The 17,601-nt window shown below is 41.8% G+C and overlaps 1 protein-coding gene across 1 annotated transcript in view; it reads right to left on the reverse strand.

Annotated features, from left to right (window-relative positions):
- Nucleotides 1–1,276: 1,276 nt before the first annotated feature.
- Nucleotides 1,277–17,601, reverse strand: part of PAK5 (p21 (RAC1) activated kinase 5) — a 180,983-nt gene continuing 164,658 nt past the window's right edge. Inside the window, exons 7-9 of the mRNA XM_032605866.1 lie at nt 6,156–6,281; nt 3,523–3,657; nt 1,277–1,432 (exon numbers count right to left, since the gene is read on the reverse strand). Coding sequence (XP_032461757.1) covers nt 1,277–1,432; nt 3,523–3,657; nt 6,156–6,281 — 417 coding nt within the window. The remainder of the gene's footprint in view (nt 1,433–3,522; nt 3,658–6,155; nt 6,282–17,601) is intronic.

Consider the following 17,601-nt stretch of genomic DNA (forward strand, 5'->3'; position numbering starts at 1 on the left):
GTCACAACTGAATTCGGGTCACACCCGGGAAAATCCCCGCTCCCTAATTCATTCCCTAGAATCCAGGCTTCCAGTATGATACAGAAACAATAGCGACGAAGGTAAATTACAGACAAGAGTTTGGTGTGCTAGCACACAGAGTTTTAAAAACAGTAACGAACCAAACATCTTGCCCACTTCTCTCTTTTTTCCCTTTGTGAGACTGGAATTCTCACAGCCTTCTTGAAACATTCAGTTTGGGGAATGGAGTCCAAATGATCCTAGCACTGGGTTGTTGGATCAAGATGGCGGAGGGGTAGGACGTGGAGCTCACAGCCTCCTACAAGTACATCAAATGATCCTAGCACTAAAATTGTTCCTTGGAGGGGAAATTTGGCCCCAAGGGGACATCGTACCCCTTTAAGAGAGGGTACTAGGGGAAACATCCTGCTGTGCAAAAGATGGTTTGCTACTAACAGGCGTGAAGGAAAATGTGATTTTTCAGAATATTTAGCTTTCTCCCAAGGAGTACTTTTGGTGGTATACTGTGGCTCACATTTTATTGTACTGTATTATTTTGGGCTGGATAAATGGAATGTGCACCCCCATCACCATCACTCTTAAGTCTTCTTCCATTACATAAGACACTTGTTAAGATAAGAAAGATATTCTACTAAAGCTGACGGTGATTGAGAGTCATTCAGTATTCAAAGTTCCTAAAGAATTGTTGGTTCTCCGAAAGGGATAAAAAAGTAGGAAAGACTTTGTTCAAACTCTTGCTAGTAAACAGGTATTACTTCAACCGATACAATGGCTACGTGACATCAAAGTACTATAAATTATCAAAACTATTGTACAGAAAAATTACAAATTCATTGCAAAATACATTACACTGCTACCATTAAGAAAAAGTGCTTTTTGTTATCCTTTCTATTTTTTGCCAGAAAAGTATTCTTTCAATATAGAAAATCCTGTGCGTTACCCTGCAAGTGGCTAGGATATATCATAACGGAGTTTGTACTGAGTCATTCTGATTTGCTGGATGAAAGGCTGAAAAATATAATAATGACTTATTAAAGCCGTGTTCCAAATGACCACACCAGCTGTTAGTGGAGAGATGCCTGTTTAAGACACAAGAAGATGCCCTGGTCTGCCAAACCCTGCCGGTCAACACACCGTCCCATCAATCAGCTGGTCTGGAATATACAGGTCTGTTACACGTTCTCTGGTTTCCTTATGTTCTCCTGAATTATTCTCATGTTCTCATCTAGCTTTGTCACCTCTATGAATCCTCTGCTCAGTGATGCCTGTATTGTCTCATGAGGGGAACAATGCAAGATGGCGGACCTGCCAATTTCAAGAATGGATGTCCGAGGAGTTCCTGGGCTGTGGCTCTTTGAGAGGGTTCCCTCACCAACATCAGGTCTAGGAATCCCCGGAGCACTGAAGAAACCTGTGAAAACACAAGATACCATCTTGAGGACTAACACAGACACCCAACCCAGTTCCCCTAAAATGGGTTCCCAGAGAATTCCCAGGAAAGTCATTCTATCAACAACTTCAAATTCCAGAATGTCAGGTTGAGGAGAAAGAGGTTATGGAAGCAAAAGCAGGAATTGCCTTTCTTAACATATGCTGTTTTCCTTACCTTCTTCAAGTCTGAAATAATAGGAGTAAATGATGGTATGACAAAGAATATTTAATAAATAAAATAATAGTGGTAAATAGTGACAGTAGAAGCTATTATGAAGTGCCTACTGTGTATAGGTGCTGGCCACACATGTTTGATGAACAGTGGTGTAAACATGGAATGAGTTTTCTGTGTAACCACTGAAACCATCTAGGCTTTGTGGAATCCCTTTCTTGAAGAGAAGCAAACTTCTGTTAAGGATATCTGACACAGACGCATTTTTCCTTTAATTTCGTGTAATTTACTTTTTGAGGTATAGCTTACGTACATTCGAGCATATAAAAAGTTTACGTTCTACAGTAGTTTTTTTAAAACACATATTTACACCTATATATTCCCCACTCCCATCAAAATATAGAACATCTCTCCCTCCAGCCCCCTTCCAATCAATACCTGTCTCCCTGCAAAGGGTCACCACTATCTTGACTTCTGATAAGATAAATTTTTACCTGATTTTGTCCTTTATAGAAATTGAGTCATTGGCTGTCAACCCTTCTCTCTCTAGCTGCTTTCACTCGACATCGTGTCTGTGAGATGTATCCGTGATGTGGGTGGCAAAAGCTCTATCCTTTGCATTGCTGTGTAGTATTCACTGCTGAATCATCCCACATATCACTTATCCCTTTGGGAAACAACCTTGGAAGGTTTCCAGTTTTTGACCATTAGGATGAAAGCTGCTCTTGTCTGTGACTTTGAAGAACATCACACTCCTTTGTACTGGGTGTGGGATTATTTGATACCATACTATTTTAGCCACTTTTTATTATTTAAACCCAGTCCAAAGCAGTACAAATTTCAATCTCCTGTTCAGTTCAAGCAGTCTCCCATCTTTTTGGCAGATCCACACAACCTCTAGGAGTGATTCTATTGGGGCTCTTCCCTAAGGTTTAGGGGTGAGGGAAGAGGAGAAGCAACCATTACAAACTATCCTCTCACCTAAGGCAGCCTCACTCCCTCTCTTATTGTCAGGAGGCAGATGGGAGGGGTCAGCATTTATAGAGTTGATCTGTGGAGACAGCACCTCTCAGCAAGCTCTGCCCTCACTGGTGGCCCCCACAGTGGCAGTTCTTTGACTTAGTATCATATGTTCTGAGCTTGGCCCTACTTGACAATCTTTGGAAAACAGGAAAGGCCCTACTTGGTCCCTTAAACATGTTGCTCTTTGCCCTGCACAATCTAGCCCCTGCCTACCCTCTGACATGCCTCACCCTTTCCCCGTGCCCACTTTGCTCTGGCTGAGGGTCTTCACACTGCTCCTCCCTCTGCCTGGGACATTTTTCTCCCAGATCTTTTTGCATAACTTACTCCTTCTTTCCAATCAGGCTCCAGTCCCCTGAAAGGGCCTCTTTCACCCCTCAGCCAGCTTCCACACCCCTCTCCAGCCCCTTCCATCACATCACAGTGTTCTATTCGCTTCATAGCAGGTACCACTCTCTGAAATTATTTTATTCATCCATCTGTGTATGGTTTATTAACTGCTTCCCCAAATAGAATGCAACCTCTATGAGAGTCAGGAAATGTGGGGTTTTGAGCTGCTATATCCCGGCCATTAGAACAGTCCCCAGCATGCAATAGATTCTCAAGGAGGGAGTGCAGAGTAGAGCCAACCCCATGAAAGAGGAGCAGCTGTACCCCATTTTACAGATGAGCTTCAGAGATGGAGGGGCTGATTCACTTGCCCAAGCGAGTGAACAAGAATAGCAGAGCTCTGAATGCAAGCAACTCGAATTCCAAAGTCCATGCGCATAAACCAGGATCCACTCCTGGATGCGATATGCCAGTCTTTAAAACTACAGAGAGACGGAAAAATCGAAGAATGATGTTGAACTTCAGCAACGGTTGCTGCTTCTCACCTTGTGCAGGTCCTTCACTCTTGGAGGTAAACTGTCTCGGATCCGCCGCATGGCCTGGAGGGGAGGCTCATTGAAGTAGGGGGGCTCGCCATCAATCATCTCTATCACCATGATGCCGAGAGACCAGATGTCCACCTGTTAGGCACACCACACTGATTATCTCAGGCAAAGAGAACCTTCTGAAAGGTTGGATGTGTCAGGGACACCAATAGATTCATACTCATTCATAAATTAACATGGGATTTGTAACCTCTCAAAATATACAATTCATATATATAGGCTGAATTGTTGAGTGACCAAGTGTTTGCTAATGGTCTTTGTCTGCTTTTAAAATACAACTTCAATGAAGATTCTGACAATTAGATACACGTGAAATGTCTTAACACTGAAGTTTAGAACTTTCTTCTAATCCTTTTAACTTGGGTGGTTCATGGTCTACAGGTTTTATGTTATGAACAGAGAGGAAAGTTGCATTTAAACCATAAGAAAATCAGAAAAGTTTTTGGCATATTCATAACAAATTCCGAAGAGCTACATTGCACAGCACAATATATCCTGATTCTTCTATTAATTTGATTTTTATAAATAGTGCTTTGCCCCCATATTATTTTTCTTTGTTTTCTTTTTAATTTTTATTTTTTTAGCAGTACGCAGGCCTCTCACTGCTGTGGCCTCTCCCACTGCGGAGCACAGGCTCCGGACGCACAGGCTCAGTGGCCATGGCTCACGGGCCCAGCCACTCCACGGCATGTGGGATCTTCCCGGACCGGGGCATGAACCCGTGTCCCCTGCATCAGCAGGCAGACTCTCAACCACTGTGCCACCAGGGAAGCCCATTCCTTTGTGTTTTATCACTTTGAAGCAGTGTGCACAAAACCATGATCTATAAAACCATGTTCAGGGAATGGAGGGAAAGAAAGGGAGAGACAACAAGCAATCCTTTCTGGGTAAAGAATGGGAAGTCAGGATAAGGAGGAGCCACAGCCGTGCTATAAATTCCCAGGCACTGTCGCCTCCCCCTCCCAGCCTCATTACACCTCTTACAAGTTATTCACACTCCTGCTCTCACCTGCACAGTGCCCTTCACTGAGAATTGATGCTCTTGGGACCACAGTTATTCATCCAAGGGCAAGTAAACTGGGGAAAGAGAGCAGAGTCCGCTTGAACTTCTGCCACTCCCCTTTGCTCACTGGTCTGTGCCACCACCTGCAGTCTTCTCCTCTCTTAGGATCACCGTCTGCACCATGATGTGTGGAAACACTGTGTGCCCAGGCGAAACGAGCTCCTTGCCTCTGTGTGTATGTGTGTATAGTGTGTGTGTGTCTCAGAGCTTCTCCTCACACTATTATCCCCCTAGAAGGCCCTCCTCCACTTCTGGTCCCTCGCTTTACGTATCCAAACCTTGTTCCTTAATAGATTATGAGCAGGTATGGAAGCAATCTAAGTGTCCATCAACAGACAAATGGATAAAGAAGATGTGGTATATATACAATGGAATACTACTCAGCCATAAAAAAGAATGAAATTTTGCCATTTGCAGCAACATGGATGGACTTGGAGGGCATTATGCTAAGGGAAACAAGTCAGACAGAGAAAGACAAATACTGTATGATATCACTTATCTGTGGAATCTAAAAGCTACAACAAACTAGTGAATAAAGCAAAAAAGAAGCAGACTCATGGACACAGAGAACAAACTAGTGGTTACCAGTGGGGAGAGGGAAAGGAGGAAGGGCAATACAGGGATAGAGAATTTTTTTTTAAAAGGGAAGTTTATTATAGAATTATATGAAATCATGTGTGTGAAACTTTTTTTTTTTTTTTTGCGGTACGCGGACCTCTCACTGTTGTGGCCTCTCCCGTTGTGGAGCACAGGCTCTGGACACACAGGCTCAGCGGCCATGGCTCACAGGCCCAGCCACTCCACGGCATGTGGGATATTCCCGGACCAGGGCACGAACCTGTGTCCCCTGCATCGGCAGGCGGACTCTCAACCACTGCGCCACCAGGGAAGCCCATGTGTGTGAAACTTTAAAAAATTATAAAGCACTGTAGAATTTAAAGAATCTTTCATTCAATAAAAAAAGATCAAAATTTTTTTGATTAAAAAAACAAAAAACAATTAAAAGATAGATTATGAGTGATTATTTTCTTTTCAGAGGAAACAATCATTTTACCATATTTTAAAATATGTTGCAATATTTGTGTATGATTTTTCCTATAGCAAAACATTATTTCTCATCCAAATATTAACCCCAATCCTGTGGAGCTTTCTCTGACGTTCTATCCTTTGAATCATCACACCTACTCATCTGTGTGTCTCCGGCCACTTTTCAGGTTGCATTTTCTCGCTTTGTGCACGCTTAGCCCTGATATTAGTTTGAGTGACTCTCTCCCACTATCAACTTGGGACCTAAGTACGCTCCTGGATCAATGTTGTGGCAATATCCCAGGGATGGCCAGTCTCCCTTCTTCCACAACCTACTCTGTGACAAGCCTAGTGAATGGGGATCAAATGTGGAGTTAAAAGTCATTACCCTGATCTCCTATGGTCATTAACGATCTCAGAACCCCTGCATCCCAGAGCCTAACCAGACCCTGCCACTCCCCAACAATGACCATCACTCCCTTACCTCTGTCCCATAAGGCAGCCTAGAAATCACCTCAGGTGCCATCCAGTAGGGTGTGCCAACCAGTGATTTCCTCTTTGGCACCTCTTTGGAAACTTGAGCACAGAAACCAAAGTCAGACAACTTTATCTGAAAAGGAAAGGAATGCAACAAACTAACAATATAAAAATAATGGCTCTGACGTTTGCAGCAACATGGATGGACCTACAGATTATCATACTAAGTGAAGAAAGTCAGAAAGAGAAGGACAGATACCATACAATATCACTTATGTATGGAATCTAAACTATGACACAAATGAACTTATCTTAGAAACAGAAACAGACTCACAGACATAGGAAACAGACTCACAGACATAGGGAACAGACTGGTGGTTGCCAAGTGGGAGTGGAGGGGGGGTGGGAGAGGGATGGACTGGGAGTTTGGGATTAGCAGACGCAAACTCTTATATATATGTATAACCGAATCACTTTGCTGTACACCAGAAACTAAACACAACATTGCAAATCAACTATGCTTCAATAAATTAAAAAAAAATACTGGCTTCGAGATATAGGAATATAGAAAGAGTTTCAAATTCAAAACAAAACCACCATCTCTTGTTAACAGGCCTTGAAAATACCAGAGAACGGGCTATCAGACCCTTTTATTGGAAAGGAACAATCCATTTTAGTGAAAAAACCTCTTATGGCTCCAGCAGGATTGATTTGCAAATGTTTAACTCCTGCTGCTGCTATCTTTTATAAAATTATGAAACCCCAAAATTTACAATACACCCGAAACAAATTCATTAAAATTCAAACCTACTACTTTCATTTAATGTAAGAGATGATGCTTTAGTGTAAGTAAACTGCTATTCTCAACACGAGTTTTGTACAAACCGCTGCAGTTTAGGGGGTTTTTTTGCACCGAAGACATTTAGATTTCTAAGTACCATGAGATGATTCAAATAACCAACCTCATTTCTATGTTTGAATTATTGCAAGACCCCATTTATAAAGGATGCTGAGATATCACTAAGTACTGGCTCCCCTTTTCTATTGGTTTTCCTCCTTTTCTCAGGACAATTGAAGTTGCCAATGTGAATATCAATGCAAGTGGAAATGTGGGCATAGAAACTGGATGTGAACAATTAGTTACCAGGGGTACAAGGTGGTCATCTTAATTACCCAATATACATATATGTTATTTACGTTAGAGGTCATCAAAAAGAAAAACACCCTGAAATTTCTTGCCCGAAGCCTTTAAGAATACTCTTAAGAACATACTGCACCCTCAGGCACCCTGCCAGTTTATATATTCTAGGTGACCAGGATTCAGTTTATTTCTGGGAGGCTTGATTCCGTTCATGGTGACCTGGTCTGAACTTCAGATAGCCTCACTGAAAAGGATTGCCACTTAGGATTATTGGTGATGACAGAATACATTAAATGAAAACAAAACAAAACAAAACAGAACAAAATCAATGATTCAGGCATTGTTTGGCAATGGTTCAGAATGGCCATTTGAAGTTAAAATTTCCATAGATCAAAGGTATAGTCTCTAAGGCACAAATTCTCCCTTGATTGTCTTGATACCTCTCTGAACTTTTTTCAACCTTTTTTTCTGGCTCTATCTCTGCTGCCCACAACTTAAATACTGGGGCTTCCAGGAGTTTGGGTCCCAACTCTCACCTCTTCTCTTTTTAGGTGCTCTTGCTAGATACTCTTTTTAACTCCACATGGAATTAATTTTTGTGAAGGGTATACAGTCTGTGTCTAGATTCATTTTTTTGGCATGTGGATGTCCAGTTATTCCAATACCACTTGTTGAAAAGACCACCTTTGCTCCATTTTACTGCCTTTTCTCCCTTGTCAAAGATCGGTTGACTCTATTTATGTGGGTCTACTTCTGGGCTCTCTATTCTGTTTCATTGGTCTATTTGTCAATTCTTTGCTAATACCACACTGTCTCAAAAAGTCCCAAAGTTAGGTAGTGTCAGTGTTGCACTTTGTTCTTCTTCTTCTTCAATATGTGTTGACGATTATGTTGGTCTTTTGCCTCTCCATATAAACTTTAGAATCAATTTGTCGATATCTACAAAATAACTCGCTGAGATTTTGACTGAGATTGCATTAAATCTATAGATCAAGTTGGGAAGAAGTAACATCTTGACAATACTGAGTTCTTCCTATCCAATGTAATACCTCTCCATTTATTTAGGTTTTTTAAATTTTATTCATCTGAGTTTCATAGTTTTTCTCATATAGATGTAGTACATATTTTGCTTGATTTATACCTAAGTATCTAGTTTTGGAGGGTGATAATGTAAATGGCATTGTGTTTTTAATTTCAAATTCCACTTGTATTGCCGGTACATAGAAAAGTGATTGACTTTTGTATATTAACTAGATATCCTACAACCGTGTTATAATCACTTATTAGCTCTAGATTTTCTTGTTCATTCAGATTTTCTGAATACATGATCATGTCACCTGTAACAAAAGATAGTTTTATTTCTTATTTCCCAGTATGTATACCTTTTATTCCTTCTCTTGTTTTATTGCATTAGCTAGTACTTCTAGTATGATGTTGCAAAGGAGTGGTAAGGGGGGATATCTTTGCCTTTTCCTAATCTTAGTTGGGAAGCATATTCAATTCTTAAGGATAGTTCAAGGTCCTGATCACTTCTCACTTCCTCCAGAATTTTTCTCAGGAGGCTATATTGATCTCTCCCCTCACCAAATTTGAGAGAATTTAGCATTCTTTTAATCTTGAACTGTTTTCTAATGCTGAGTTTTTCCCTCAGCTAGAAATGACATTGCTCAGGGGCAATAGCTCTGCCTTTTAATTATGAAGCCTCGCTGTTCTCCTTAAGAGCTGAGAAAACAGTAGATAATAAAAACCTCATGCTACTAGATTGATATTATCTGATATTGACATATATATACATACATACATGGGACAACAGGTCACGTGATAGAAAACACATTGGTGCTCCTTCTGAAGCCATCATTGACTTACTGAAGACAACTGTTTCTAGAATCCAAGTTGTAACACAGATGAAATAGAGGTAATGTTTTGGAAATTATTATTTTTTCTTTTTCCATTTCCTTGTTCATGATCTGCTCTCTAATCAGGCCAAGACTAGTGGGGTGTGGTTTGGGATGGGACTCCTTCAATTTGGATTGTACCAGATGGAATGCTAGAGAAAGATGGTTTAACAGAGATATGATTTTTCTCAATTGCTTTGATATCAAGAATCAAGCCCAGATGTGTCAGATCACAGAATTTCCATGTGGTATAAAGAAGACTGCCCTGGGAATTCCCTGGCAGTCCAGTGGTTAGGATTTGGCTCCTTCACTGCTGGGGCCCGGGTTCAATCCCTGGTTGGGGAACTAAGATCCCACAAGCTGCAAGACACAGCCAAAAAAAGAAAAGAATAATCCATTAAAAAAGAAAGAAGAGTGCCCTATGGCCATGGTAGCTGGTCCATAATCCTTGATGCCCTATTGTAAAAGGCGTCTACAATTCTGAGAAGTGAAAGCCCTACAGTCCATCACTTTTAGCCAAGGATTATTTGCAGAAGAGGACAAAGAGCAGTAACTTATGTCAGGCCCCAACTCTTTATTATACACCATTTCCTACCACCCCGAGCAGATGGTGGTGTGCTTCAGAAATATCTAAGTAGCATACATCCCCACACAAATAAGGGAGAGGAGCCACATGCATCTGTGTTCAGAGGTAATATTAAAAATATTTAATAACCAGATTCATCTAGACCAGTCAGAATCTAGACATAAAGTTGAGCTTTGTTCTGGAGTTATCCTGTGGGCATTACCATCCTTAATGAGGCAAGGGGCGTCCTGGTAAAGGGCTGAGGTCATGGGGGATAATACTCCAATGACTGGAAACAGTGGCTATTAACCAACAAGCATGAGAATATTGCAACATTTTAACAATGGGTATAGATACACTGGTGAATACTAGCTGCACAGCAGCTCCAGCTATGCCCAACATGGCCTCCATGGAGAGATGGCACAACAGAGTGGGTGGAAATGAACTTGAGGCAATGCTACTGGCTTCCATGGCCTTTGTGTGGTATGCAGGGCTCCCGAAGCTCCTCCAAATCTCAGTGAAGGAACAGGGAAGTGCCAGGCACAAGCCTATGGTTGACATGAGAGGCAGTCTCAAGGATAGCTTTCAAGACTTGAGGAAAGAGGCTGGAATAAAATACTGCAGAGAAGCCTCTTCCTGAAAAGACCAGCAGCTGATGGGACCAGCTAATGCTCACTGGTCACGAGTCCAGGTAGCAGAAGAGGCTGTCACGCCAAGGCAGGGACCAGCGAGGAACAAGAAGATGGATCGTATCTCCTTCACCCGGAGGTCCCATAACCCACATTTGTCTCCATCCTGAGGAAGATGGGGGTGGGAGGTGGAAAGAAGGAGCATGTGGTGGCCAAACCTGAAAGACTGAGGGTTTAAAGGTATCAGTTTAACCTTACAATAATGTGACTGAATTCTGGTAGACAATGTTTAAATTATTTAAGCAGACTAAATTTAATAGACTGAATTAAAATAGAGTTTTAAAAAAATTCTAGTCAGTGGGGTTTTCTGAAGAAGTCGAGGTTATGTGTGTGTGTGTGTGTGTGTGTGTGTGTGTGTGTGTGTGTGTGGTTATTTCCAAAGTTCAAGCCTGAGTAAGTTTGCAACCCTATGACACAGATAGTAAAGGAGGAACAATTTTGCCAATATATTTTGTTTACCTGTAAAATGAAGGAACCTGAATGATTCAGGAGGTGAATGTATCAGCATTTTGGTATTGGCAGTTTTAATTTCAACTGGCTTTAATTTTAAAGCCTCTAGTGTGGCTCTCTTTTTCCAGACATTAAAAAAAAGATACCAAACCTGACAGACTAATAATTATCTCCCTGACAAAATATAAGATGAGAAATTGAAACTCAACACTTGGAAGCCAGGCCTGTTCTTCTGTTGTAGGAGTATAAGTGCTTTTGCATGATTTTTTTTACTCATCCAAGTACATAAAAGAGACAATTTTCTAAAAGAACATAATTGCACACAACATTCGTCCAAATAAATCTGCAAGTAGATAATAAGAACTCAGGTAATGAGTATAATAAAGCATTGTAGGCAGTTATTAAAAGCAAATCACACACACACACACACACACACACACACACACAAAAGCAAATCACATAGACTTTAATCTGAGCCTTATTTTAGATAGGATTGTACAACGTGGGTACTTAGGAAACCACCTTTGTCTCATAATGCAGCTAGGCTAAGAGAACTGAAGCAAGCATGTTGCCTGCCCCCTAAGAGGAGATGTAGCTGGTTCCACAGGGGCCAGACAAGGAACTAGAGCTCAGAGGTCAGACAAAGCTGCTACTTAAACCTGAGATCTTACCCATCTCAATGCATCCCAGCTAGGAGTAAGGGGGCCCACAAAAATTTGCAAGAGGAGGAGCAAAAGAGAATCTACCCACAAGATAGCTACAGGTTTAAAATAAAATATAAAACCCTCATTTTGTAAATTGCATATGCTGTAAAGAATTCTTGCATCTGCTCCAGATTTTTGCTAAGGCAGAAATATGGCTGCTTTTGTGCCTGGTTCCTGGGTTCTTCCTATAAGGCAATGGTACTCAAGTGTGTATCATCAGCTGGAAATTGCTCAGAGATACATCCAGCCTGACTGAATCAGAATCTCTGAGAGAAGGGCCCAGGAATCTGTTTTTTGCCAAGGTCTCCAGGGGTTGTGATGCTCACTAAAATCTGAGAACTTGTTTTAAGAAGAGCAATGACCCAGGGACAAAGGAACCGAGGTAATAGAAGGGGTCAGACTGATGATGGTGCCTCCAGCTGAAGACCCACTTCTTCAGCAGCCAAAGCCGAGAGGAGAGGGAAGGCATCATAGTGGCTGAGCTGGAATGGCTTAGAGGCCTCAGCCAGCCCCTCTGCCACTTGGCACAGCACAGAGAGTGGTAGGAACTTGCCCAAGACTATGTGACAGTTTTAGCAGTAAACTCAACCCTGGGGTCTCCTGACTTTTCATGCTGTGTTCCCTGCATTAGGAAATAACTTCTGTGGAGGGAGTGTTTGTGTGTATCTCAGAGACTCCTTGAAGGGAATGTGTAGGGCGCGGCCGGATAGCCATTACGCATGCACTAAGTATGCCGCTAGGGCGTATGCACCTAATATGCTAATCAGGTTTTGAAGCAGTGGCCTATCCAAAGTCCGGCTTGCAGAATGCGATAACCATACGGACGAATCAGGGACTTACACGAGTCCTTAAGCCCTTATATAAGCAGACAGGCTCGAGCGTACGGGGTCTTCCTTCCATCCGCCCGAAACCAAGCTGTACTCCAATAAAGTGTGATGCGAGAAGAATCTAGCGTGTGGTGATTCGTCATTCTGCTGGTCAGAAGCGGCTCGCCGCAGGAATGAATTTAAGCAAGCTATTTAATATGCCCAAGTCTCTATTTAAGAAGAGCTTCTGGGAGATAATCTTTAGGTCTTCCTCTAATTGTAAAATTCTAGCAATTTGAGAGACAACAAAATTCAAATGGCTAAAGGAGCCAGGAAAATATTGGGTTGGCCAAAATTCTGCTCAGGTTTTCCCGTAACATCTAATGGAAAAACCCGAATGAACTTTTTGGCCAATCCAATAATACCAATGAATTAAATGAGCCAGTGGAGACAATGGAAAACTAGGGACACATGCCCCTGGTAAGGAGACACTAACTTCCAGCTGATTGTCAGGGGCCCAGTAGAGAAGGTGTGGAACACTCATAGGCTCTGGTTGCCCGTCTATGGCCCCTTATTTGTCCTTTAACCCTCCCTTCAAATCCTGTGGGAGAAAGGGCACAAACATATTTCTTATTTCTGGGTGCTATGTTAGTTTGGGCCCCCCTCTCCCAGAAGAAAATGCTGAGACAAGGATTCAGTGTAAGTCATTTATTGGGGAGATACAGGAAACACTAGCAGTGAAATGGGGAAGTATAACAGGGAAGGGCAGGCAGTCAGTCAAGGGTTAATCAGCAAGGAAGTTACCACCATGGGAACTAGAGCTTAATCCTGCTGAGGACATCTGGGAGACTGTGTAGAACATGTGCCTCAGAGCTATTCCATCCAAGGGCAAGAGAGCTGGGGTATTTATACACCAACTCCCATCACTTTTTCAGGGCTGCTCCTGGGAAGCATGAATGTTAATTTCCTGGAATTTCTAGGCTGCTTTGTTCTGCAAAAGCAGACTACAGTAGCCAGAGAAGTCCCCAGGCAAAGAGATGCAGGTGGTGGCATTTGGAGGTGGAGTTAGCGAGCACTGAAATGGGAAGATAAGGGTGGGGCACCAGCAAGATTTGCACCCTCATCACACCACCTCCATTACTGCCGTGTGTGAAGTCAAGCACAGTGTTGCCAGACACTTTGATTTTTTTCAAGGGAGACAGGAATCTGAAATTTTATGTGAAATCTAATTTGTAAAGTGTGGCAACCAATTTACAGTAAAAAGAAAAACCATAAAGATTACTTGTAAATGCCTCTTTTTAATAGCTGCATTGGGCTTAAGAGGTCATGGGTTTGAATTCCATTTCAGCCAATGAATTTGATAAAAGTTAGTCACGCACTGCCTAGTGGCCCCTAAGTATCATCTCTTAAGTGCAAGCCCCAGGCCAAGGAAAAATCGTGGAGGAATTTACTCAATCCTTAATTGCAAGGGCAGGGGGATTGCCTTCATTCTGAGCATCTACCGTGCACCTGGTTTACCTCTTATGGTTTTATACTAATTACTTCATGTAATTCTTGAAACCACTCTATGACATGTTATTTATTTTCCCTTTCAAACCCCAAACACCACTCCTTAAACACCTCTGCTTAATACAAATTAGTGACTCACTAGGTATTATTTCTATCATGGACAAAGAGTGAACGATTTCTTTTCAGTTGATAACAAAAAATTTCCCTTGTAGTCTTTGAAGAGGCCAGAAAGGACTTATCCTTTTAAACCTGAGCAATTCACTGTTTAAAAATATATTTTTTTTATTTTGAAATACTATATATAGGCTCATAGGAGGTTACAAAGAAATGTGCACCCAGTCCTCCCGATACATTAGCATCTTATGCACTGTAGCTCAATATCAACACCAAGAAATTGATGTTGGTACAGTCCATAGAGCTCACTCAGATTTCATCAGTTATACATGAACTCATTTGTGTATGTAGTGTGTATATGTGTATATGTGTGTGTACTCTACAATTTTATCACATTGTAGTCTTGCACAACCACTGTCACAAATAAAGATATGCGACTGTACCATCACCATAAGGTGATGGTGCTACCCCTTTATAGCCACACAATTCCAATCCCTAACCCCTGGCAACCACTAATATGCTGTACATCTCTATAATTACGTTATTTCATAAATGTTACATAAATGGAATTATGCAGTGTGTATCCTTTTGAGGTTGACTTTTTTTTTCACTCAGCATAATTTCCTTGAGGTTCATCCAAGTTCTTGCATGTGTCACTCATTCATTTTTTTTTTTTTTTTGTCTGGGTAGTATTCCTTGGTATATATACACCATAGTTTATTTAATCATTTACCCTCTGGAGGACATTTAGGTATTTTCTAGTTTGGGGCTATGATGAATAAAACTGCCATAAACATTTGTGTACAAGTTTATGTGTGGAAATAAGTTTCCATTGCTCTGGAATATATGCCTAAGAGTGAGAATGCTTGTCACATGGTAAGTCCATTTTCAGTTTTGAAAGGAACTACCTAACCATTTTTTAAGAGTGGCTCTACATTTTACATTCGCACCAGCATTGTATGAATTAGTGGTGTTATTACTAGTTTTCATTTTAGCCATTCTTATAGATGTGTAACGATATCTCATAGTTTCAATTTGCATTTCTCTAAGGGCTGATGACGTTGAACATCTCCCAACAGCACACCTTGTGTGACAGACAATATTTCCAAAAATGCCAACAACAATACTGTCCAGCCCCTGAGATCTTCTTGACATATGATTCAATTCTCCTCCCACTCAGGAGAGTTTCATGTTCCTTCCCGCTGAATCTGGAAGGGCTGTGATCATGGTAAAAGTGACACTATGTGACTTTGAGGTCATAAAAATGCCATACTTCTACCCTGTTTTCTTGAGACACTCACTCATGGAATCCAGCCTCCATACAGTAAGGAAGGCCACATGGTAGGTGTTCTGGTGGAAAGTTCCAGCTCAGCATCCAGCCAACAGTCAGCACTACATTCCTGACATATGCCTGAGGAAGATTTCTAGATGCACCATCTAACAAGTCAGAGCAGTACTGGCTGGCTGAGCCCAGCCAACTCTCAGTCATGTGAGAATGTGAAAATAACTTTTGACTTAAGACCTAAGGTGATTTGTTATGATAATAAATGAATATGTCTTCTGTACTATAGAATGCTATAAAAGCTCCAATAGATTAGTATAAATTGTACTCTCAGCCTTTTCTTGGAGTAGTCACACTCCATCTCTGTTCTGTTTTTTAAGGAAAAAAGTTTCCTTTCTCTATAGAAACTGGAGTCAGTATGGCACCTTGCTCTTAAATCTGGATGAGCTCACCCTGGCCAACGTGGTTGAGAGTCAGGCTCCTCTCCACATGCTGTGTTCCTTCTTCCTGGAACACTCTCATCCCTGAAGGCCACAGGCCCCGCCCCTCACGTGTCTCTGCTGTCACCACCCCACTGCGGAGGGGCCTTCTCTGACCGGCCTCTACAGACCCTCTACTCTCCACCCTCCACCTTCTTTAGTCTACTTAAGTTAATTAATCATAGAAAACTTAGAATGTACCACCCTGCAATCTGGTGGTGATTTTATTTGTATGTTTATCAATTTGTTGATTATCACACTCCCATTCTCCAAATAAACTGAATGAAATTAGTGATTTTGCTTTATTCATCCTTAGGACCTAGCACTGACCTGGCACAGAATGACGTTTAGCTCATATTTATTGGATGAGTGAGTGAACAAACCATTCAGACTGAAAGCACTGAGGATGTGCCAGTCCCTGTGAGCTCTGCTGGGTGCGTGGAAACTAAAGAAATGTTTGAAACAGAGATTCTGCCCTCAAGAGTGACACTGAATGATCTAGCCTTTCATATATTGTGGGGAGGGGAGATCTTTAAGTAAGCTAATTAAATAATAAACTGTCTTTGTCTCACATCTGATTTTGACATCCGACAGGTACTCACAACAAGGGTGAGCCTACACCCGCAATCTCTAAAAGCAAGGAAAGAAAGCCTGGCAGAAACTGTCCTGATTTTTTTTTCCTGTAAGATCCAGTCCCCAGAGCCAATGTGTGGACCAGTTCAATGCTCAGCAATGCTCAGTTCTGAGGCCATGGGACCTTGCCCTGGTGCTTTTCTGAGTCAGGCCAGGAGAGAGTTCTAGCCCTTTTCCTATAGCTCCCCTGCTCTATGGGAGATGCTGCAAAATGGCCACATGGTCTTGCCCTCTCTGTATCCACATGCCTTTGGATGCAACTTTGCATCTTCTCCCATCAAGAGGCAATGGTGTTTATGGTGTTATTTCCCCACCCCTTGCATCTAGGCCCAGTTACCTCTACTACCACTGCTGAGATCCAGCCAACCACCAGGCTAATTAGTGAGGCTGTCAACCCCAAACTGACCACAAATGCAAGAGTGAGCTCAGCTGATGTCACGTGGAGCAGAGGTAAGCTGTCCCAGCTGAGGTCAGTGCAAAAGTCGACTCACAGAATTGTGAGCAAATAAATGGTTCTGGGTTTAAGCCACTAAGTATTGAGTGGTTTGTTGTGTAGCAAAAACTGACTGATACATACTCCTGTACGCTCTTAAAAAAAAGTTCAGCCAGAGTAATGCAGAAAGCAGGACTTAAAACTGCCCATTAAACATAATACTAAGTTGGTAAATTATGTGTGTGTGTATGTTTTTATATATATATATATATATATATATATATATATATATTTAGGAAATGGGATTATGGGTGATTTTTTTTTTAAGGGCTTCAAATGCTTGGCTTATTTATTTATTTATGGCCGTGTTGGGTCTTCATTTCTGTGCGAGGGCTTTCTCTAGTTGTGGCGAGCGGGGGCCACTCTTCATCGCGGTGCGCGGGCCTCTCACTCTCGCGGCCTCTCTTGTTGCGGAGCACAGGCTCCAGACGCGCATGCTTAGTAGTTGTGGCTCACGGGCCTAGTTGCTCCGCACCATGTGGGATCCTCCCAGACCAGGGCTCGAACCTGTGTCCCCTGCATTAGCAGGCAGACTCTCAACCACTGTGCCACCAGGGAAGCCCCATGGGTGATTTTTATTTTATTCTTTATACTTTTCTGAATTTGCTGAATTTTCCACAATAAAATTGACAATCTTTTTAAAATAAAAGAAGAAAAGCCAAAGTTCTTGGGTAGTTTCTTCTGGTTGCCCTC

Source organism: Phocoena sinus, chromosome 15, assembly GCF_008692025.1.
Source record: "Phocoena sinus isolate mPhoSin1 chromosome 15, mPhoSin1.pri, whole genome shotgun sequence".
Taxonomy (NCBI): Eukaryota; Metazoa; Chordata; class Mammalia; order Artiodactyla; family Phocoenidae; genus Phocoena; species Phocoena sinus.